Source organism: Oreochromis aureus, linkage group 13 (genome assembly GCF_013358895.1).
Source record: "Oreochromis aureus strain Israel breed Guangdong linkage group 13, ZZ_aureus, whole genome shotgun sequence".
Classification (NCBI taxonomy): domain Eukaryota; kingdom Metazoa; phylum Chordata; class Actinopteri; order Cichliformes; family Cichlidae; genus Oreochromis; species Oreochromis aureus.
In genome coordinates this window covers 10,564,750-10,587,521 of record NC_052954.1, presented here as the reverse complement: position 1 = coordinate 10,587,521, position 22,772 = coordinate 10,564,750, and the positions used below count along the sequence as shown (strand labels likewise).

The following is a 22,772-nucleotide window of genomic DNA, read 5'->3' as shown; positions in this document are numbered from 1 at the left end:
CTGTATGAATACGTTCAACGAAGAAATAAATAAACCCAAGTAAAATAAACAAAATGTAAGACAAAAAAACATAAACAAAACATAAACAGAAGCTTCTTGAGAGCAGCAACATCAACAAGTGAACTGCAATAACAAGATGCTACATTATGTGAAACAAACAGTGTTTGAATATTGTGTAGGAAATAAATCATCCCAAATCAAGACTGTGGCAGAGTATCATCTGCACCCTTGGGAAGGAATAAGTCAAAATATGTTAAAACAATCCCAATCTTTTGAAATCGTTGATAGAGGTATGAATCTCTCATTTCTTTTTCCATATTTTCTAAGAACTCTAGACACCTCGTACTTGTAAAAAGCTTAATAGCAGCATTCCAATAGTGAGACACCTCACTCATGTTATCAGAGAACGGGTTTACGAGATAAGTAACCACAAGTTTTTTCAATACTTTAAAATCACAGATTGAGACATAGATGTGATGGCGATTCGCTTAAAAAAAACAATTTCGTTACTGCACATCAGACTGCGTATTTTAATTCACTGTGAACGAATAAATCATCTTTATCTGTGTATCTGCTGGAGAGCTTTAGTATTCTCTGAGGAACAAACATTAAGTTGTAAATGGCACTTGTTAAATAATTCATTTGGTTTTCTTGATTTCTTTACACTGGACGTGTATTGTCTTTCAGCTTGGAGTTATAATAACACAAGATTAGAATATAATTACAAATAAAACAAAAAAACCCCCCAAACAAACCACACTGTGCCTACCATAAATTGCAACAAAGGAAAAAATGGTTGTCTAGTTTCCAGCTCTTTCCACATCTCAGTGTAATAACAAGCATGTTTTTTTTCACAGACTATAAGTAACCTGCATGACAGTGATATTTCCTCATAACAAGAGCTTTAGTCAGCAACTGTCAAACAGAGCTACTGCTCCAGGCAGTAGATGGCTTCAGTCTGTCTGTGTGTGTGTGTGTGTGTGTGTGTGTGTGTGTGTGTGTGTGTGTGTGTGTGTGTGTGTGTGTGTGTGTGTGTGTGTGTGTGTGTGTGTGTGTGTGTGTATGTGTGTGTGTGTGTGTGTGTGTGTGTGTGTGTGTGTGTGTGTGTGTGTGTGTGTGTGTGTGTGTGTGTGTGTGTGTGTGTGTGTGTGTATATATATATATATATATATATATATATATATATATATATATATATATATAAAGGATGAGACAGAAAACTCCTCCCCTCTAATGCCATCCACCTCCCACAGGTCTGCCGCTCAATGCAAGTTAACTCTCACTTAATACAAATGACAAACCTAACACACAAAAAAAATCATCCTATTACAATTTTACATTTACATTCATCTTTTGACAGGCAGACTTAAATCATCAGGGAGGATAAAGAGAGAGGGTGGAGAGGAAAAAAGGAATTAAATGAAGGAGAGACATCATAAGCCGAAAAGATGAGACAAAAAAAGGGAAAAAAGGGGAAAGAGAGGAAGGGCCATGCATCTATGGGACTCTTTGTGCAGAGCTGCCCAACGGGGGAATAAGGCTGGCTTGTGAAGTGCACAGAGGAGAAACCAGCAGTCACACATTAAAGCAGAAACTGAAGGGGTGCCTTGAGGCCCACTCAACTCGCAGAGGTACAATAAAAGATACACTAAGACCTGCAGCATCCACACACACTAATCTAATTCCCTTCATGTTTTTGAGTTTTCACATTTTCTTTCAAAAAATGAAAACCATCCTTCTATGATGAGAATGAGAATGCTTCAGCTGCACCAAGATGTGACATGTGTGACATTTTGCCTTTCAAACAGCAAACTATATTGTCTGAGATGCGCCTTGTAGTGGAGTGTTGATGGTGGTGGTGTGTTTAGGCATACCAATCATGCTGTTAAGAGACAGATCCTGAATCTTTTTCTGGTTTGGACCCAGTGGAGCTCCACAAAATGACACAGGGGAGTAGAGCGGCGACAGACCCGAGCTGTCATGGAGAAAGAGAAAGAATCATTCACCACATGAACTTCAGAGTGACATAAATGAATAAACACATGCGATATTTCATAAGCTGCATACAAATTATATGCATTGCGTCTTAACCTTCCTTAGTTAACTCAGCTTTCCCTTTCAAAACGCACCTCACTGAGAGTATAATTTATGTCATTATATCAAACATAAGCTAAAAAACCTTTTAGGAAACATCAGACTGTCAATTTAGAGCACTGCAAAAGAAAACTTCTGCAACTCATTAGCCGTGAAACAGAAAACCCACCTGTCAAGCAAATGAATTCAAACAAGACTATAATAAGAAAATTCCTCACATACTGACGGAAAGCAAAAACTTGTCATCCCTTTTTCATTTAATGCTGTAGATTTCTCTTGTTTGCCCACATTAAATTGGCTTGTTCACAGGCAGGCAGAATTCACTCTGTCTCACGTAGGAACCCGACTTAAGAGAGAAATACAAAACTGTTCTCGACAGCAGCGAGGGAACGCTCCATCAAACGAAAAGACACGTCAACGACAACCCAACCCCTCTGCACAGCCCACCTGCACCAGTCACGATGAAGACTACATTTAGGTCAGAGGATTATTATTTAAAGTCAGCTTGAGTCACCTTACAAAGCAGTCAAACTTTTAACCATTACGTCTAGCTTTCAACTGTGAAATTTGTAATGTAACTTTGCAGAATTATTTGGCTTTCTTCATACGTGTGCGTGTACCTAGGATTGGTAGCAGCCTTGCCAGTGTGGGCTCTGAGCTCCCACAGCATGGCTCTGCCATCGCTGACCATGAGCGCAGCCTTGTTTTCGTTGACAGGGCAAATCACCATGCGATATGGTCGGACGGTCTTCGTGACTCGGATGGCGTCACACTGAGAGCGCAGGTCGTACACAAGCTCCTGGACACTCTGTTCTGGGTCTGGGAAACCAAAGGAATGAGGGAAAAATACGACAAAGAATTAGTGAGAGAGAAAATGTACAGAGAGGTCGACGTGCAGGAAGAATAGTGGCAGATAAAAACCACATGATGGAAATTGTGGATTGAGGACAAACAAGAGGAAAAAAATACAAAATGTCAAAGTCTACACAGAGTAGACGTTCATAATACTGACAACAGAGGAAAAAAAGAGGAAGAAGAATGGGAGTATATCCGATTGAAAGAACAATTTTGAGCACCTTAGAAAAAAGAAAAAGAGAGAGAATAGAGAGCTTTACATAGACTTAAGGCAGTAAAAAAGAGTAGGTGAGAGATACAAGAGGAAATTTCAGGGGAAAAAAAAGGAAAATGGGTATAGAGAGATGTGTGTGGAGGAGATAGCAAGGAGAGTAAGTGAGGAAGAGAGAGAGATTCAGCGAGACAATTGCCTCCCATTGGCCTATCACGCTAAGCCAAAGATAAATGAGACAGTAAGGGGCTAAATGCCCGCTGGAGCATAGGAAAAAAGGCTACAGGATCCAATTGCAGTGCAGTTGGCTGAATAGATGATGACTGGGGGATGGAGCACTGAAGTGAGGAGCAGCTTAGGCGCTGAAGTGAGGAGTGAGTAAAGCACAACGGCTATGTGCAGATTGTGAGTGGATACACCATTGTGAAGAGGTTTCATACCCGCTGCTTCCTCAGTGGCAACCGTGGAGCGACAAACTCGTAGTGTGATACAACCATTCTCATGGAGACAGTAGAGGGCGTCTCTCTGAGCACAGGGAATCACCTAAACACAGAGGGAGTGAAAAAAAAAGGGGGATCATGTGTGATTGTGACTTTGCCAAATGTCTATTTGATGCTTAATGTTGAACAGGTGGTGTTTACATTTGCTCTAAGCACTGCATGTATTTGCCAATGTATTTGCTCCACAGCATGAGAACCCCTAATACACTCATCAAAATCTACATGTGTAAATTTGTTTGGCACAAACAGAGAAAAACAGAACAGGGGCTAAGCTTAATTAGCTTGTCAGATCTCATGCTAGTCTAAAAAGGAGGGATTTTTGCCAAAGGTTTAGACTCCTGAGCCATACTGATGACATGATTGGGAAAAATATTATTGTGCAGACTTAAGATGTTATGGCATAGTCATGTTTTATAAATACATGGGCAATAAGCTAAGAAGGTGGGAATTTAAAATATTGCTGACTCCAGCAGGCAAGATCTATTATCATACAAAAAAAGGGATACATTTGATAAATTATCCTGATGATGAATTATGCAAATATACTGCAGGATTCATTACAGTTGTACTTCAAGTAATTATTCTACACTTTTACTCTCTCCCCTCACCCCTAACCAGTCGTGGCAAATGGCTGCCCCTCCCAGAGCTTTTGTCGCGCTAAAGGGGAGTTTTTCCTTCCCACTGTCGCCAAGTGTTTGCTCAAAAGGGGTCGTCTGATTGCTGAGGTTTTCTCTGTATTATTGCAGGGTCTCTACCTTACAATATAAAGCACTTTGAAGTGACTGCTGTTCCACATTGCATCGAAGATACTGTTTGGCAGGTCAGTGTAAAGAAAAAAGTCAAGGAACACATTCTCCCTCCAAAAAGCAAAGAAAATTCACATTTTCGGAGTATAACTGAAGACTTTCGGACTGCCTCGAAGAGATTCTGGCAAACCGTCAGGCGTCTCAGGAGGGGAAAGCGGTGCTCTACCTGCACTGTGTATAGTGCTGGCGGTGCGCTGCTGACGTCGACTGAGAAAATTGTCAGGCGGTGGAAGGAATACTTCGAGGACCTCCTTAATCCCACTGACACGTCTTCCGAGGAGGAAGCAGAGTCTGGGGATGAGGGGAATGACCCGCCAATTTCTGGGGTCGAGGTCACTGAGGCAGTTAAACAACTCCTCGGTGGCAGAGCCCCTGGTGTTGATGAGGTCCGCCCGAGTTCCTGAAGGCTCTGGACGTTGTAGGGCTGTCCTGGTTGACACGCCTCTACAATGTTGCGTGGAGATCAGGGCAGTACCCTGGACTGGCAGACCGGGTGGTGGTCCCCATCTTTAAGAGGGGAGACCGGAGGGTGTGTTCCAACTACAGGGGATCACACTCCTCAGCCTCCTGGGAAAGTCTATGCCAGGGTGCTGGAAAGGAGAGTTCGTCCGTTAGTCGAACCTCGGATACAGGAGGAACAATGCGGTTTTCGTCCTGGTCGCGGAACACTGGACCAGCTCTTTATCCTCTCGAGGATACTTGAGGGTGCATGGGAGTTTGCCCAACCAGTCTACATGTGTTTTGTGGACTTGGAGAAGGCATTCGACCGTGTCCCTCGGGGTGTCCTGTGGGAGGTGTTGCGGGAGTATGGGGTGTCTGGCCCACTGCTACGGGCCATTCGATCCCTATACAACCGTTGTAAGAGTTTGGTTCGCATTGCCGGCAATAAGTCGGACTTGTTTCCGGTGGGTGATGGGCTCCGCCAGGGCTGCCCTTTATCACCGATTCTGTTCATAATTTTATGGACAGGATTTCTAGGCGCAGCCAAGTGGCGGAGGGCTTCCACCGGTGGCCTCAGAATCTCATCTCTGCTTTTTTTGCGGATGATGTGGTTCTGATGGCTTCATCGGTGGGGCCTCCAGCTCGCACTGGAGCAGTTCGCAGCCGAGTGTGAAGCAGCAGGAATGAGGATCAGCACCTCCAAATCTGAGGCCATGGTTCTCAGCCGAAAAGGGTGGAGTGCCCACTCCGGGTCGGGATGAGTTCCTGCCCCAAGTGGAGGAGTTCAAGTATCTCGGGGTCTTGTTCGCGAGTGATGGGAGAAGGGAGCCGGAGATCGACAGACGGATTGGTGCTGCGGCTGCAGTGATGCGGACGCTGCACCGGTCCGTCGTGGTGAAGAGGGAGCTGAGTGTAAAAGCGAAGCTCTCAATTTACCGGTCGATCTACGTCCCGACCCTCACCTATGGCCACGAGCTGTGGGTAGTGACCGAAAAGAAGCGAGATCGCGGATACAAGCGGCAGAAATGAGCTTCCTCCGAAGGGTGGCTGGCCTCTCCCTTAGAGATAGGGTGAGAAGTTCGGCCATCCGGGAGGGGCTCAGAGTAGAGCCGCTGCTCCTCCACATCGAAAGGAGCCAGTTGAGGTGGTTCGGGCATCTGACAAGGATGCCCCTGGGCGCCTCCTGGGTGAGGTGTTCGGGCATGTCCCACCGGGAGGAGGCCCCGGGGCAGACCCAGGACGCGCTGGAGAGATTATATCTCTCGGCTGGCCTGGGAACGCCTTGGTGTTCCCCCGGATGAGCTGGAGGAGGTGGCTGGGGAGAGGGAGGTCTGGGCTTCTCTGCTTAGGCTGCTGCCCCCGCGACCCGACTTCGGATAAAGCGGATGAGGATGGATGGATGGATGGATGGAGTATAACTGACAACAAGACGGTCATCAAAAACACTGAATGACTTGTTTGCATTTAACAGCTCTGAAAATAGTTTTATCTTAAAGTGCAAAAAAGCAGCAGCGTTTTGGGGCCAGTTCTAGTGTTGTATAAATATCAGATCCATTTCTGTAATCCTTTGAATATATTTATTGATGTGTGTGGGCATGTGCATCTGTTATTTTATTGTGTAATCCTCCGTTTCATGTGCAGCAGTTTGGTTAACTTTGTTGTTTTAAATATGCTGTATAAAGAAATTTGGACTGGATTTGAATTTTGTGTGTAAAACTGCAACATAATAACAATGAAGTGTTCAGTTATTTAAAGCTTCTAACAGGTTTTAAATCTATTCACATTTTGTATGACAAAAGCCCTACAGACCTCACCTGGTATGATCTGTACAATAAATTCTATATCAATGCAGTTCTCATGTTTCTATACCTTATTAATTCATGACAGTAATTAACATATTAACTTTTGTTTGTTACTAACAGATAATCTAATCAAACTACTAATTAAATTCATCATGTTCACAAATATGTGTATTCAGTTGTGATTGCTATTTTCTAATCACAAAGCTGACATCTTCACATTGCTTCTTCTGTTGGCTTTCTGAAACGTCTGGTTTCATTGAACATACTGTACATTTTATAATACCTCACTCAATTTATGCCAGTGCACAAAATATTCCAAATACTGAAATACAAAAACTGCAAGACATCAATCAGCAGTCATTTGAAATCAAAGTAAATCAGCACCTTGTTGAAAATGAACAGATAAACAACAAATTGATGGATTCTGTATTAGTTTGCTATTGATAGATGGAAAAATGACTGTAGGCCATGTTGACCTGACAAACTGGCAACTGCACACTATGTATGCCCCAACCTGACAGTGGAGCCTCTGTACACTCGAGCATAGACCTTTGCTAAGCTGTGTCATCAGTCATGCAAATTGGTTGGAAGACAAGCACTTTATAACACTTAGAGAAAGGAAGCGTTGGTCAGACAGAGCCTAGGCAGCTGAGTAATACCCCTTTGCTTCTGCCCCTGGTGACTTTAGATCTTACTCCTTGACTACAAAGGCTCATTCTCTACCTTTGTGTTGTTAAACCATAGAGACGTTTATTAAAACAAGATCAGTGACAAACCAAATAAAGTATGATTTATGATAGGACAATAATACAAAGAACAGAGCGCAATTTCACAGAAGCAGAACATGTCATCGACTGCAGAGATGAACTAATAACTGCAAACTGCTCCATGCATGTACATTCAGGCATGAAATTCAACACTTTTCAAAAAGGCACATTAGGTCTCAAATACAGTAGAACCATCGCTGTGAAAAATCAGGAGAGCTACTCTGTGTAATGACAGGGCAGCACAACGGTCAATCTTTTGGAGACGGAGAGTTAGTAGAGAAAGGGGGAGCAAACAGTGCGACTTTAAGACAGTTTCTGTTCAATTACTGGCACTGGAGCTGTGACAAATCCTCAGTGTAATACCCCCACAGCATTCATCAATTTCCAATTAGAAATCCAGACTTTAAAAGAAAGTGAATTGGCACCTAAAGGTCAAGTCTGTCGCTGTGGAGAGGCAGTATAAAGGCAGCAGGGGACTTCCCCCCCCCCCCCCTTGTTGCTAATGACTACATGGTCCTGATGTGCAGCTGTCACACCTGATGAGGAGAAACAACTGCAAAGGCGGGTGCAAAAAGATTTAAGAACTTTATCATTTGTGGCAGGAGGAACTGTCTTCCTGGAGGAATCATCCATAAAAAAAAGACAGATTTCAGTAAAGCTCTTCAAGTAAGATGTTGATATATGAGGTTTGTTGAAGCCACATAACACAGCCATCCTTTCACCTAGACCAACTACGGTGTCAGCGCAAAACAGTTTAAAAAAATGACTTTGCACATAACGTCAAGAGTAAGAGATTGGTGAGAACTCCGAGCCTGAAAATTTAATGCTGCTTTAAGGTTAACTTTCATCTCTTCAAGTTTCACCGAGATCCATATTTAAGGGAATTTGCTGCGTATTTTTGCAGCGTGCCTCACCTGGATGAAGGGAACCCCGGAGCGCTCGATGGCCACCACACCCACCGTCTGACTGAGCTCCAGGTCCAGGATCAAAATTTCTCTGGGATAAAGCAGCAGCATGTGGTTTCTCTTCGAAGGTAGGTAGGATAGCTGCAGGCAGTCGTTCAGCGTCACAGCCTCTGCCCTAAAGCATCAGACAGCAGGGGAATGACAACAATGAGTACAGGGAGTTAGTTAAAACAGCCTGACACTGAAACTGAGAACAAACTAGATGGAATGGGAAATAATAAACTATCAATCTTTACTGACAAAAAGATTTTTCTTTAATCCAAGGATTAAGCATGTCCTGGAATTGCCTGTTTTGTCGTGTTGTTTACGACGCAATTTAATGGACACAAAAGATGAAAAATGCAAATTACGATGACTAGAAATGAGGGTTAGATAATAGCCCGCTCAGTAAGTCAGTCTTATTCTCCAGATAAATCAGGATATAATGAGACTCTGCTGTAACAACAACACATGCATATGAAATATGCAAATTCCATGCAAACCAATATGATGCTAGATTTAAAATTCCTGAATCAAGTTTAATATAAAAATTCTCTCATTTCTAAGGACAAGTTGATATTTATTCATGTCTTCCCAAACAGAAGCTAGAATGAATGACTTATTATTGTTGTGAGTCACAGGGAAAATTTGAAAAGGCACTTTGGTTGGCTGATGAACTAAGCAGGTACTGTAAGAATTGCAAAGAATTTCCTTTACGTTATTTTTGGCTGCTCTGATTTGTTATTCACATCGACTTCTTTCATGTGCGACTAAATTAATGACAGGTACTATTATTTGTGGCGGCAACCAGTTTTGATCTCTCCGTATCACAGCAAAGCGGTCACAGGTACTTCTGTTCAGTACAGCTCACTCAAGAAGGAAAAAGAGCCGATTTTCACTGAACTTACGAGCAGGTCTACAGCCATAACTCATTCCAACAGCTGAATTCCTCTAGGTCACGGTAAGATCAAATAAAAGAGAGACAAACCTTATAACACAATGGAGATCATTATCATCTGGGGAAAGTGTAACAGATAAAATAGACTCAGTAGGGGAACCTTTAGGAGTTACTGAGCTAAATTACACTTTTAGCAGCTTACTGAAGTCAGAAAAGAAAGAGATAGAGGCTAAAATGTCTGAGTCACCAAAGGCAGAACATCAGAAAGAAGCAGACCTTAAATTGCAAGCAACAGATCTTCAGAGAGAAATGAAAAAAGTAAAAAGGGAGAAAAGGGAAATAAAAAGACCTGCAGCCCTCAAATATTCAGCTCTCCAATTACCAAAACATCACACGCCCTTCTCGCCCTCTCAATCGTTGTTATGAATAAGACATGAAGGCTACAGCGGTCAAGGATCACACACAGTTACATATTGCTAAGTACATACACATATGTGTGCTCACGCAGTGAGTTTGCTATCAAAGACGCAGGACATTCGATAGCAAAGGTGAATGCCTTTATTAAAGTTTTAAAGCACTCTCAAGGTTCTATTATTTAACTCGCCCAAAGGACATTAAAGTCAAATACTGTCTTTATACAGCAGTCACAGCACCTTGAGCTTGTTATCTACACAATACAAATTCAATTTACACACACTGGCAGCTGCTGGAGGTGAAACTGAACTGAAGCTCACACTGAGGGACCAAAAAAAACCATAACCTAAAATACTTCGGTCACGTCACTCCTGTACACATACTGATCACTCTTGTGATTACATTTGTACATGTCTGTGAATGATCGGGTTCTCTTTCATGTTATGTTGTTTCTTTTTCGATTGCTCTCACACTACCTGTAGCCAAGCTTCAAATAAAACTCTAAGGTTTATGCCACAGCTGCCCTAAGGAAACAGTGTTGAGAATAAGTGGTTGAATGTTTGCTTGATTAACCTCTGATTTTTGAAATAAGTCCAGTGTGCAGTCGCAGGGCAGCATCCTACTGCCCTGAAACCAGCGAGCTGGCATTAACTGTGCATTTGTCGGTGTGGTTAGCGACTGTTCATCGAATGTGTCCAAATCAAGAGATTCAGTTTCATCAATTTTTGATCAGCAATCTGAAGAGCAGCTACAGTCAGACAGAACACCTAACTCATCGGCAAGATAATGAACTTTGCCATTCCCTGTTGTGTGGAAAACTACTCGCTCTGCACACAACATGATTTCAGATGAAGCCATGAATTAAAAAAAGGCCTGATTATTCAGACTTACTGTTTTTATCCATAACATTATGATTTTTTCATAATCATAAGAACTACAACTTCAAGCGTCTTAGTGAATTATTTAGATTTTTTTTTAAATCTAACTTATAAATATTTCTGTCAGTTTAAAAGAAAACATACATTAGTCGACGTTGCTCTGTATATGTAATAGTATAGCTGACTTCATTTTGATAAATGAACCAAATCTCTAGTGGCTAACACCCAGATTAATGGCTCCCTGATGGGACACTAATGCACACAATACCACACTGTATTCAGTAAGTTTCTGATAACGCTGTGGGGGAGCAGAGTCTTGTTTAAATCCTCCATTTATCAACCACAAGCAGACAGAACCAGAGAGAGTAGAGACTGTAGACAAAGGCGAACTGAAGGAATACAGCATCTTGGATAGCAATTACACACAGTTAAAGGTGAGGAAGGAAGTTGTCACGCATGGATAGAAGACTAAAACAGACAAAATGAGAAAGGCACGAGAGAATAAAGACAAGTAGGATTAATGGAGTGTTTGTTATCAGAACTGGCTTGGTGGGTGGACAGAGAGACTGGGGCACGCTGCTATAAATAACCTGACAGTCACAACCACTCTAGCGGGAAGCTGCCAGCACATCAAACAAGTCTACAGCTCATGCAACTTTTTCTAAATTAAGGCTTATACAATTTATCAAGTTTGTCAACTAATGGAATAAGAAGCCAGAAGTACATCACTACTTCTGCTGCGTTTCAGAATTAAAAATCAATGTAGCAAATATGCCAAGTGATCAAATCCTTCCTTATTCTCTTGAGAAATGCTACTCCCGGACCCTTGACTTGATTTAGCATCTGATCTATGTTTAAAGAGGAATCTCACTGCTGTGCTGGAGAGACAGTTACATCAAAACTAGGTCATCTATGTAGTGAAAGGTGCTGTTCCTGTTTTTTGGGGGGTTTTTTTGCAATGACCAAAGAAAACATAAAAACAAAACAAACCAAACATAAAAATAGACCATGTTAGTCCATACTGCTGCCAACAAAAATGCTCCGTGACCTGCTTCTTACAATGTTGCTTGTCGGGCCATTTCTATTGGTTAGGCTTGAAAAAGTGTCTGGAATACTTCAGTTCACATAATTTGGAGGAGCTTTGCTGTCAAATGAACAGGGAGGTCTCAGGTAACACAGTGGGGAGTAAAATATACTCTACAGAAAGACCAATCGGCCACAACATTAAAACCACTGGCAGGTGAAGTCAATAACATTGATTATCTTGTTACACTGAGTAAGGGTGTGAGAAATTAAACAGCAAGTGAACTGCCAGATCTTGAATATGATGTCTAGAATGCAGAAAACGTGCAAGTGTAATCTTAGTGACCTTGATGAGGGCAAGAGTGTGATGAAAATAATAATGCTGGCTATGACAGAAAGGAGGCAAAATACAGAGCTCACTGTATATAGGCATGCATAACAACAGCCTGGTCTGACCGCTCATGCTGACCCCTCTTCACAGAAGAATGGGCATGTGAGAACTGGACCGAGGAGAAGTGGTTCTGGACTCACACATCAAAATTTATTTTAGATCAGGAGCTATTAATATTCCCCAAGGTGTCATGTGAGAAACTACATCAATAATATCAGACAATAAAAATGTGAAATAGGCATAAGAAAGAAAAGACTTTATCACCATTTAATCAACATTTCCAAAACTAAGTGTGAACAAAAATGTGCATGTTTTTGGTAATGTTGTTTAAATTTGTATAAATCTGTTCACAAGTGAGGGCAGATCCAAAGAGAATCAACATTTTCACTGACAATGTCTCTTTTTCCTCCTTGAAAAAATACAAACAAATCCAGCAGTAATACTGATTTAAAATGTTCTCCCAGCAATGAATCAGGTTGAGCAGGTCAATCGCTGTTTTGATCAAATAATAAATATATAAATAAAACTTAATTGAATTTCACATTCTTTTCATAGCTTTAGTTGTAAACCTCTTCACCGATTAAAATATAAAAACTCAAAATAAAGTTTTGAAAATGTAAAATAAATGGATAAAACTTTACAGTCAGTTTGATCATTCAGAGTGTTTTGCAGGCACGACAGGCACTGACTTGATATTTAATGTTGTGGCCAAACACTCTATGCTTCCAGCTCTGTATATTACAAAGCTTGGTTAGTAACTGAGATTTAGTTCATATGATAGTAAATAAACCTTGGTGTTTACTTAGAAATCACCGGCCTTTAAGGTGTCACAGATAAATACAACAAAATAAAATGATATGACCAAGACAAAAACTGTGGTATTTTTGTAAATAGAATAATAAATGTGAGTTCACTGTGTAATTGTGTAACTTTATTAGCAGCGTCCTTGTGAAATGCGCCAACAACATTGAGAGTAACATCCTCCTCTCTGCTTCTTAATGCTCTCTGGTCGCTATGGTAACACGTAAATATTTCTTTCAAAATAAGACACACAACTACAACACAGGAAAAGACCCAGGGAAACAGAGTTAATGATAAAAACCCCTGAAAACCATAAATTTCACACCCGAGCCTCAACTCTTGCGGACCGGTACCGGTCCATGGCCCGGGGGTTGGAGACCGCTGTCGTAAACCGATAAGACTTTGTAGTTTACTTTGAACAAGTCATAAACTCATCAAAAAACAAAGAGAGAAACAGCAACACAACTTACAAAGAGACAAAAAAAAAGGAACTGGACAACATTGAGACATAGCATTTCAATAAAACATGACACCGGAAGGGTGACATAACCTGCAGGAAGTTTGATTTAAAAACTGACTTAACAAGTGTAACAAATTTTTTCCACAGATTCTCTTTTAGCACCTAAATAAGTGTTGAGATGAAATTCAGACATTTATTAAAAGATTAACATGCTGTAGTGTATGAAGATCTTGGCTTTTCAGTAAGTTACGTCTTAAAAACCATACAATACTGCTAACATCAGAGCTTCATTAGACTTGTTAAACTTAAAACAACAGTCTATGTGTCTCAAAAAAAAAAAAAGATCAGAAATGTTTTAAAAATAAAGTCGAGGAAGTAAAATTAATTTAATTTCACTCACGTGGGCTTTTCATTGGTAATGAGCACTTTGACCTTGTTAAGGGCCTTCTTGGCACCAGTAGGGGCCGGAGCTGTTGCAGGTGCAGGTTTGGTATGCGCTGGGCTTGCATGAGGACTGGCAATGTAGACCTTTTTGCCAGCGCTGCCTGGGGGTTTGGAGTAAGAAAAGTCTGTAATGAAGACGATCCCTTCACTGGTCAGCACTGGAGAAAAAGGACAGAAGAACATTATAAAGATTAATTTGCTTATTACAGATTGTCAAACGTCAATATTCTGTTTTCAATTTGCCATTTGTTATTTGTGAAAGTCTCTGCTTTGACTTATCTTTTTCCACAAAAAAAATACCACTGGTTAAATGGTTGGTATCACAGAATACCAGTCACATGCTTTCAGATATAAGATATGTTCAACCATACTACAATAAGCAGTAAATTTAAGAGATCAAGCATGCCGTGTGTATGTAGGTGGCAAAGTAATGAATTCAAAGGCTTCATTAGTTTTTTGGTAATTATGTTGTTCACCTACATGCCATGTTGGAAGGGTCAAAAGGGTCAAAAGAAAAGGAGAGGATATTCTCAGCGTAGCTTTTTTTCCACAGTTTGGTGCCTGTGTCTCCATTCCACAGAACAATGTAGTTGGGAGGATGGACAGCTAACAAGAGATCACGAGATGCATCCTGATTCCACAGCCACTCCAAGTCTGACAGAGGGAGCGAGCAAAACAGAGAAGAGGAGGTGAGAATGGAAGCGCAGTGCGCACCAGCAGGAGTGGCAGTAACAGCGTCCTAATGAAAACAAATAGTCAACAGCAAACCATCGGCTCAGTGTCTCTTCTTGGCAGGACTGCCACTGAGCTGACAAACATGTTTGGTGTCTTGAAGCTGTCTTACCCTGGATAGGTTTGGAGTGCTCCTGTATCTCACAGTGGGCTGTGCCGCTGACCACATCCCACACTATAATCTTCCCCGAGGCATCTCCCGAGGCCAACCGCAGACAGTAGGGTGAGCTCAAGTTGTGGTAGTAATTTTCCCTGGACCATTTTACCTTCCAACATAAAACACTAATTGAGTCTCTGGGAGGAATATCAGGTAATGCTGTAAGCCTTCTACATTTGTCGACAGAATGCTCAGAAAGTCAACAACAGAAAAGAAAAAAAAAACAAGACAGCAAGGTCTGAAGATGTATGATTTCACTAAATGTGACATTGGGGAGAAAAGAGAGAGTAAAGGACATTATAGGAAATGCATAACACTGAAAGGCACATTTTATATGTGAAATAACAAATTACTCCACATACAAGCTGGTGTTTAAATAATTGATTATGTCTGTCTATTTGCTCCCAGGTAGGCATGCCCTTTACTGTAGTTACTTCTTTTTCTATTTCCTTTTTTTCTTCATTCAGCAAGTTCTCTTATGTCAGGCTGGGTGGTGAGGAATAGCTTGTTGCTGTGGCAGCGGTGCTTTACAAGATTAAAGTGTTCTTTATAGCAAAGAATGAAAGGCCCGGATTGAGCCCAGGCACTGATAATCACTGTAGAATTTATTGCCCATTATTTACTCTTCTCTTCCACAACACACATGCACACGCGCCGCACGGACGCACACAAAATGACTCTCTGTCAATGCTCTGTGTTGCAGGTGTTGGTTTACAAGAAGTAGAGAGAGCCAAAAGTACTTCACTCAAGGTCACACAATGCTAACATTAATACTGTGAGACATAAATAACACAATCCCACAAGGTGTGTTCACTCTGTAGCCTCATTAGTGTGCCTATTCTCTAACGGCTTAACTTAGTGGTATATATTAAATCATATTTTGAAGTCTACGGAGCAGAGGCGCAACAGTGAGTCAATTAATTCATGTAATTAAACAGCAATTATGTTGTGGAGGGAAACAATTAAGCCAATTTACTTCTCAAACTCACCTTGACCACATTTGCCTTGTGTCTCTCCAGCACCTGGATGGTCTGGGCGGTCTTAGGATCTATTATGAGAATACTGGAGTGACATCCCTGAGCTATGAGCCCCTGCCAGCCCCTACAGACCACGTTAGCAAGGCAGAATAGGAGGAAGAGGAAAGAAACAGATGAAAGATACGTGAAATGGTTTGGGATGTGAGACATTGATCTACAAAAAAATAACATATGATTCAGACTGTGAACTCTGGACGTTATGAATTTAAACGTATGTTTCCAGTCAGCCTGACACTTAAGTGCACCGTCTCCAGTAAACACAGCATTATTCAACAACTGTGTCTGCATTCTGATTTCTGTGCTTTCCACTCCATGTCTAAATCTAACTCATCTTCTTTCTGTGCGCGTACAAGACCTGCATGCATATTTGCCTGGAGTGCATCCAGACTGCATAAAAATCAAAGCTCAGTGACACAACAAATTTCAAAATGCCAACATAACTTGAAGCTAAACTTTCGGTTCCAATGAAAAAAGCTGCAAGTGAAGAGACTGTACTATTTGCTACAACTACACAAGCTTAATTTATCTCATATGATGCGTAGATAAAGTTAAATATTCACAAGGACAGTTCCCTTTTTAAATATGACAGGTGAAAAGCAAGAGATTATATTTGTGAATAGCATTATAAGCAAAGGTATCATATTTAGGTTCATGTATGCGAAATGAAACTTTGGCACTATGCTGCTCTAATCTAAAGTTTGATCCCTTTAAGTGAGTGAGTTTATCACGCGAGTCCGACTGCGTTGACAGTCTCTGCTTGATTGCTGTGGAGGATGAGGCATTAGAAATTCATCAGGCCCGACAAAATGTCACATGACATGGTACAAGAAATATACCCCGCACGTTTGTGGACTCAATGACAAATTATCAGTGGCCGTTCACGCTGACAACTTTACATGCAGCAATAAAGACAAGCCACGAAACTGACACGATGCAAACAGCAGTTCCTTAACGTCATCTGTCAGTCGCGTATTGAATTAACCAAATTATGCTAGCAGCAGAGATGCGGTACTCACCAATCTACGGCGGTTTTATTCTGCAAATTGAGAGTGCCAGTTAACGTCCGAGCCGCGAGTTTAATGTTGACCGTGTAAGGAATCATTGCTCTTCCTAAGGATTTCTGCTACGTTAACATTTAATGAGTAAACACTGCTAAAATTAATTAGCTTATCTGTATCGGCTCTGTTGTGAATGTTAACAGGAAGTGAAATGGTGTTTCTAAATAGGATGCCGTGTAGGAACAAATTCCAGCAACAAAGTTCCGCAATGAATACAACAGTACTCCCCCCACCCCACCACCGCCAGAAAAAGAGGAAAACAAAGAAAAAGAAGCAAAAAAAAAAAAAGAAAAAAAAAGTTGTAATATATGTAAGTAATAGTTACAGTAAAGTAAAATACTGTAACTGAAAAACATACGGGCTACATTTATTGTTTTAATCCTCCCAAGATTATAATAATAAAAATAAATCAATAAAGTAATAAAATACATTATATTAAATTAAATCAAAAGTTGCCTAAAATACAAAAGTAAATAAACCTCAAAATGTTAGTCTCTGACAACACAAACAGCTGCTTTCATTTTTCTTCACCAAGTGCTGCATTCATAACACAGAAGCTATACCAGTTTCATAGCTGAGACATACATACATACATACATACATACATATTATACCAGAAAGCTGTTCTTGGCTGCTTATTGACAGAGGGTTGCTTGGTCGCTTGGGCATATTTTTATGCGAGTTGCCATTTCTGATACAACCTCAAAGGGTGTCTCACTTGTAAGGTGAGTGTACAAACCACTACATTATGGAGTCCCTTTGCAATGTGCAGGAGAAATATCCAAAACTAAAGAAGAAGGAACAGTTGATGAAAACTATGCATTGTTTTCACAGTTTTTCACAAAAAAATAAAAATCAGTATAATGTGTAACTTTCAATAGTAAAGTCTCATTTTGGGTCAAAGTTGACAGGCAAACAATTTTTTATTCTTTGTTTTCTTTTGCTTTGTTTTTTCAGATTTGACCAGTGAACACGTACCGGTGACTTTTTTAGGCGCAGTTTATTTAGACCAGGGGTCTCCAACTTAAATGAGCTGTGGGCCACTGCTGGCACTGTCATCTGATTAGAGGGGCACTTTAGTGTTCAAATAGTACAAAAAAACAAACAAACAACCAACTAACCAACCAAACAAACAAGAAAACACCCACAAATATTTCTGAAAATGTAGTGTTTTGTTTGTTTTTTAAAATTTAAAATATTGTGTAACAAGACAAAGCTGGAAACATGAAAGCATTTTTTTTCTCGCTCTTAACTAACTTAAGCCTTTCACATTGGTACCCTCTGTCTGGCCAGACACGTGGCAGCACTTATGCTATAATTTTGTTCATATTTAACAAAATAAAAATGCAGACAATTTTTTGTTTTTTAAATAACTTATTTTAACACTGCACTCAACAACAAACAAATCCTCCCTAACAACAAAAGTAACTTCAATATACGGACCGCAAGTAAGGGTGACGTGGCCCTCAAGTGGCCCCCGGGCCCTGATTTAGACTGTGGCATACAGCGTTAAAGGCTGGCTGCCAACTGACTTAAAATAAATAAAAACTTAACTGAAATGATCAATCCCCCAGTGGAAATAAAGTGAAATTAAGCTGAAGTGGAAGCATGCAGTACCCAGTAACTAGGGAATTATTGTTGTTCTGCTTTAATTGGTGTTCAATTATAAAATGTCACTGAAAACATTTTATCCTCTTTTAAATTGCAATTTATTCACAATTTAGCATCCACCACTTGAAAAGTTTAAATACATAAACTATCCCAAATACTCATGTTGTTTGTTTTCTTTTTAATGTCATATGAGTTAAATGAATGATGAAACGCCTCAAATGTTTTGTGTTTTCAAAAATGACTTATGTACTCCAATAAAGTGCTTAATTTTATTGGCTTATTTAATATTTAACAACAACCAGTGTCATGACTACTGCAGCAACTCAGCCTTCATAAAATTTCCCCTCGGGATGCACATGTTCAGTAGAGACCCCACATTTCTCACTGTGTGAACAGTATCCTGCAGGAAGATGGTGACATCATATTTTAGTCTGATGGGCTTGGAGGCAGCACACAGGGGAGTGCAGTGAATGGTTTCTGGCCACCAAAGCTGTGAAACTGAAATATAAACTACCTCATTTAAGTGTCTGCAGTTCGGGAGTAAAATCTTTGTGACTTTTATTTGCCAGTACTCCCTCTAACAGCAGCTGGCACACTGGTTGATAGTGCTGAACACACCAGTTGTGCCTCCTGGTAGTGCTGTGTGATACAGCAAACTTTGGTAGCGATCCAAGTCCATGTAGACACAGAGCCAGAATTGCCGCTACCAATACTGACCCCACTACCAGATATGAATACATTTAAGCTACAAACGCAGCTTATAGAGGAGATCAGAGATCATTAATTTGAAAATGCTGTTCACATTTTAATAGTAAATCACTGTGATTTTCACCTTCCACAATAATAAGTTAATACAACAAAACACACCATTCAGCTTTTCATGTATTTTGAAACTGGGTGTTTTGGAGACCTGGAATGTAAATCTGCTTGTCTCTAAAGCACTTTGTGGCAATACAATAAATACATATTTATATAAATACAATAGATGCAACAGTAATTTTTCATAGTGTAGGTTTTGAGGTATATTTTTTCCATTTCCAAAAAAATTATGTATTTTATACAATTCAGTGGGCTACATACTGACCTTTGATTAAGTATTGAGCCTACTGCGCTAGCATCGATTCGATACCAGTACCAGCATTGGTATCTACACTGTTGATATTTGGATAAATCTGTCTATATCAGCCTCCTGGGAATGAGGTGCATCCTGGCAGATTCTTATATTAGGGAAAGACCTTAAACTTAGGGGTTTGACTGAAAATCAGAAGAATTTGTTTACAGCTTTGGAACATAAAACTGCCACAGAAATATACAATATGCCAGATTTAATTACACTTTCCGTGGCTAACAGAGTTACACAGGTTAATTCTTATTTAACGTAAGCTCCTTAAGCTCTGTGATAAGAAGCTTAATTTGCTTTATTTACTGCAAAAGCAAAAAAACCAAAAAAACCCAAACTTCTCTCAGTTGGAGGGTTTTGTTCCAGCCTCTGAGACGTTGGCCTTCAGTTTTGAGATTCATTCTTCAGTGGAGGATGAAGAAAGAAAAAGCCTGCAGTGCAACACAAAGAACATATACTGAGTCCAAGTGAACTGAAATAAAAAATAAATAAATACAATGGAACTTTAAGTTTATTGGCTTGAAGGTTTTTTTTAAAGTAACATTTGATTTACTCTCATAAAGTAGAGATTTTCTTTAAGAAAGATGTTTTTCCAAGTTGCCTATTGTGACATATTGAAAAACACAGGTTCCAACAACACAATGAAGCCCATTTTTCTTTCATCTGTAGAGACACTAATATTGGATGTGGGGGAGAAAAAAAAGACATGTTTAATAGCCAAGCACTTTTAAAAGCACTAAATGTTCAGGGTAACCGTTAATTCATTTATGGCTCATTGGCTGCAAATGCAGTACTGTTAATGGTGTTTTCACCAGAGAACTAATTGTTATTTTTTAGGCTACATTTTCCTCAGGGAGTTGTCACACTGTTACAACAATTGATTGAAATTATAATTCTGACATTTTCAGCACCCCAATGAGATTTTCAAGCTTTTTCTTATTGTGATGCAGATCCAGGAACAGGGGAAATATTTGTATTTATTAATTATTTTTTTTGCGGCAGACAGACTAAATGAACATATACCATATTGTTCTTTGTCTTTCTGTTATTGGATTTTGCTAACAATCCCCTCCAGACCTTTTTGCGATTTGCATGTTAATTGTGAGAAGGTTTACTCGAGATTGCATCTCACCTTACATCCTATAAATGTTTGACTGTCCATCAGGATGCTGTTACGGCTGTCTGCACATTCAGTGTACACACCACAAATCTGTCTTTTTAATAGTAATTATGCCAGGTCTGCCACACTGCTGAGCTGGAATGCAGTTATCATATATTTTTTATTCCTGCTCGAGGCACACAACTTTGGATTTCAGTCCAACATTAACCTAGCTTCCATATTAAAATTACAGAAACTGTGAATATAATTTTGATGGGCTATGACAGTATTTCATTGTAAAGTCATTTTCTGTTGCGGTTTGGAGAAGCAGTTAACCTTTTCATACGGGAAGCTAAGGCATTTATTTTGAGAGACTGCCTGTCAAAACTGATGTCTTTTTGCTGTATTATACCCAAAATCTACTTAACAGATCGTTGAGATTTTTATGAAAATAGTTTTTGGAGTATATGAAAATTTTCCGGTCATTTGCAAATCCAGGGGAACGCTGTCTAATCCCATTAAGCATTTCTAACTGAAATATAATCTTCTTTTCATTGTTAGTATTTATGTTTGTATGTATGTATTTATCCATATCTCCATAATTAGATAATCAGAGGGGACAACGAGGGAATAGGCCTCATCTGATCATAAAACTGATTGCCAGTCAGCTGTCCAAAGACTACTGAACCTCTAAAAATGGGGAACTATGTATAAAACTGTCTGTCATTCATAAATTAATAAAGTTATTACAACATTTTTATATAAAACTGTGAGTTAAAGCTGATTTCTGGTACTTAAATCATATCTTGAATGTTTATTTAACACAAACACCACCGTGTTTCAGTCTTTCTCCAAGTGCACTGTCATGTACATTTGAAATGTTAACATTCTGGAGAAATGCACTGAATGGGTGAATTTGCTAGATGATCACTCCTTGGGTTTTTGGGACATTGTGTTAACACACACCCGAATGCTCCAGAACAGCAAACTGACAGAACTTGCACACATTTTTCTTCTCATATTTAATAAAGTTTATTTGATCAGAAGCACCTGGCTGCTACTAACCTAGGGTGTACTTACTGTAGTAAAAACTTTCCTTTTGACATGATTGCAAAAGAGAACAATTTAATTATAAATTAAATGCAACCTATAATCGTTTAGTGAGTTTTATACATTATTTACATTTTTGCATTATGTGTTAAAGGATCAAAATCTGCAAAAGTTTGCAAAATGAATGTACCTCATGCACTACAAAGTTACAGTATAGCAATACTGGTTTTGCTAACATTTGAACAACAAGCTCAAAACAAAAACGCTGATCAAGGAGTCTCAGTCACACATCCATGTGAATCAAAGTCTAAGCCCAGCATTACTGAAATAATGATCACAGCACTGCTAAATTCAGGACACAGAGTTAAACATTAACACTCCCATGAGTCTTTGCGTCTGTCATAGAAGACGTGTTCCACACTCAGAAAAATCAACTCCAAATTATCGGGTGAAAAAAAATGCGTGCAAAACACTCCTTAATATGCCGACACATAGCACATATAACACAATATTAGTAAGTACACTTAGATTAAAGTTAAATGCATTCATCTGAATAAAGTTTGACTAGCATTTGCATCCATAGTGAGGCTTAACCTGGAAGTTACTGAGAAGCTTAAATGTATTACTTTCTGTCATATTTATTTAATCATATCAGATGCAAAGTCACATACCATCATTCTGGATTTTTTTACTGGACAGCAGCAGCATAAATCATAATTTAAAATCATTCATGCTGCTGCTTGGCATTGATAAATTAAGCATCTTACAGTTAATGAATTGCTTCTGGACTTCTTATCTAATATATTCTGCAATATGGCTTCATTCCATTGTTATTCCTCATTCTCGTTCCCAAACCAGGCAGGATGTCTTTATTTTGTTTAATCAGTGCTGGCTCATGATTATCCTGTTCAGCTAATGGTCTGAAAACATGTACAGGACAGCTAAGACATCATTGGCACATTCCTTTTCAGGGAAACATGTGCATCCTTATTTGTGCTGCGTTTCACCATATGTTGTAGTAGTCAAACAATTTCTTCAGGTTTTCTACTGTGTAGTATTAAACGGATGATTTCTGTGACATGTGCACATGTTAGGTTTATTTAAAATTGCCACATATTCAGATATTCTTATAACATCAATAAAAAGACAACAATCCAAATGATATAATCAAAAATATGC

The 22,772-nt window shown here is 39.7% G+C and overlaps 1 protein-coding gene across 1 annotated transcript in view; it reads right to left on the bottom strand.

Annotated features, from left to right (window-relative positions):
* wdr11 (WD repeat domain 11) overlaps nucleotides 1-16,890 on the bottom strand; it is a 57,884-nt gene extending 40,994 nt beyond the window's left edge. Inside the window, exons 1-9 of the mRNA XM_031737566.2 lie at nucleotides 16,672-16,890; nucleotides 15,608-15,719; nucleotides 14,574-14,727; nucleotides 14,210-14,383; nucleotides 13,686-13,887; nucleotides 8,391-8,556; nucleotides 3,601-3,703; nucleotides 2,715-2,913; nucleotides 1,875-1,975 (exon numbers count right to left, since the gene is read on the bottom strand). Of these exons, the coding sequence (XP_031593426.1) occupies nucleotides 1,875-1,975; nucleotides 2,715-2,913; nucleotides 3,601-3,703; nucleotides 8,391-8,556; nucleotides 13,686-13,887; nucleotides 14,210-14,383; nucleotides 14,574-14,727; nucleotides 15,608-15,719; nucleotides 16,672-16,757 (1,297 nt within the window). The 5' untranslated portion in view covers nucleotides 16,758-16,890. The remainder of the gene's footprint in view (nucleotides 1-1,874; nucleotides 1,976-2,714; nucleotides 2,914-3,600; nucleotides 3,704-8,390; nucleotides 8,557-13,685; nucleotides 13,888-14,209; nucleotides 14,384-14,573; nucleotides 14,728-15,607; nucleotides 15,720-16,671) is intronic.
* Nucleotides 16,891-22,772: the final 5,882 nt, after the last annotated feature.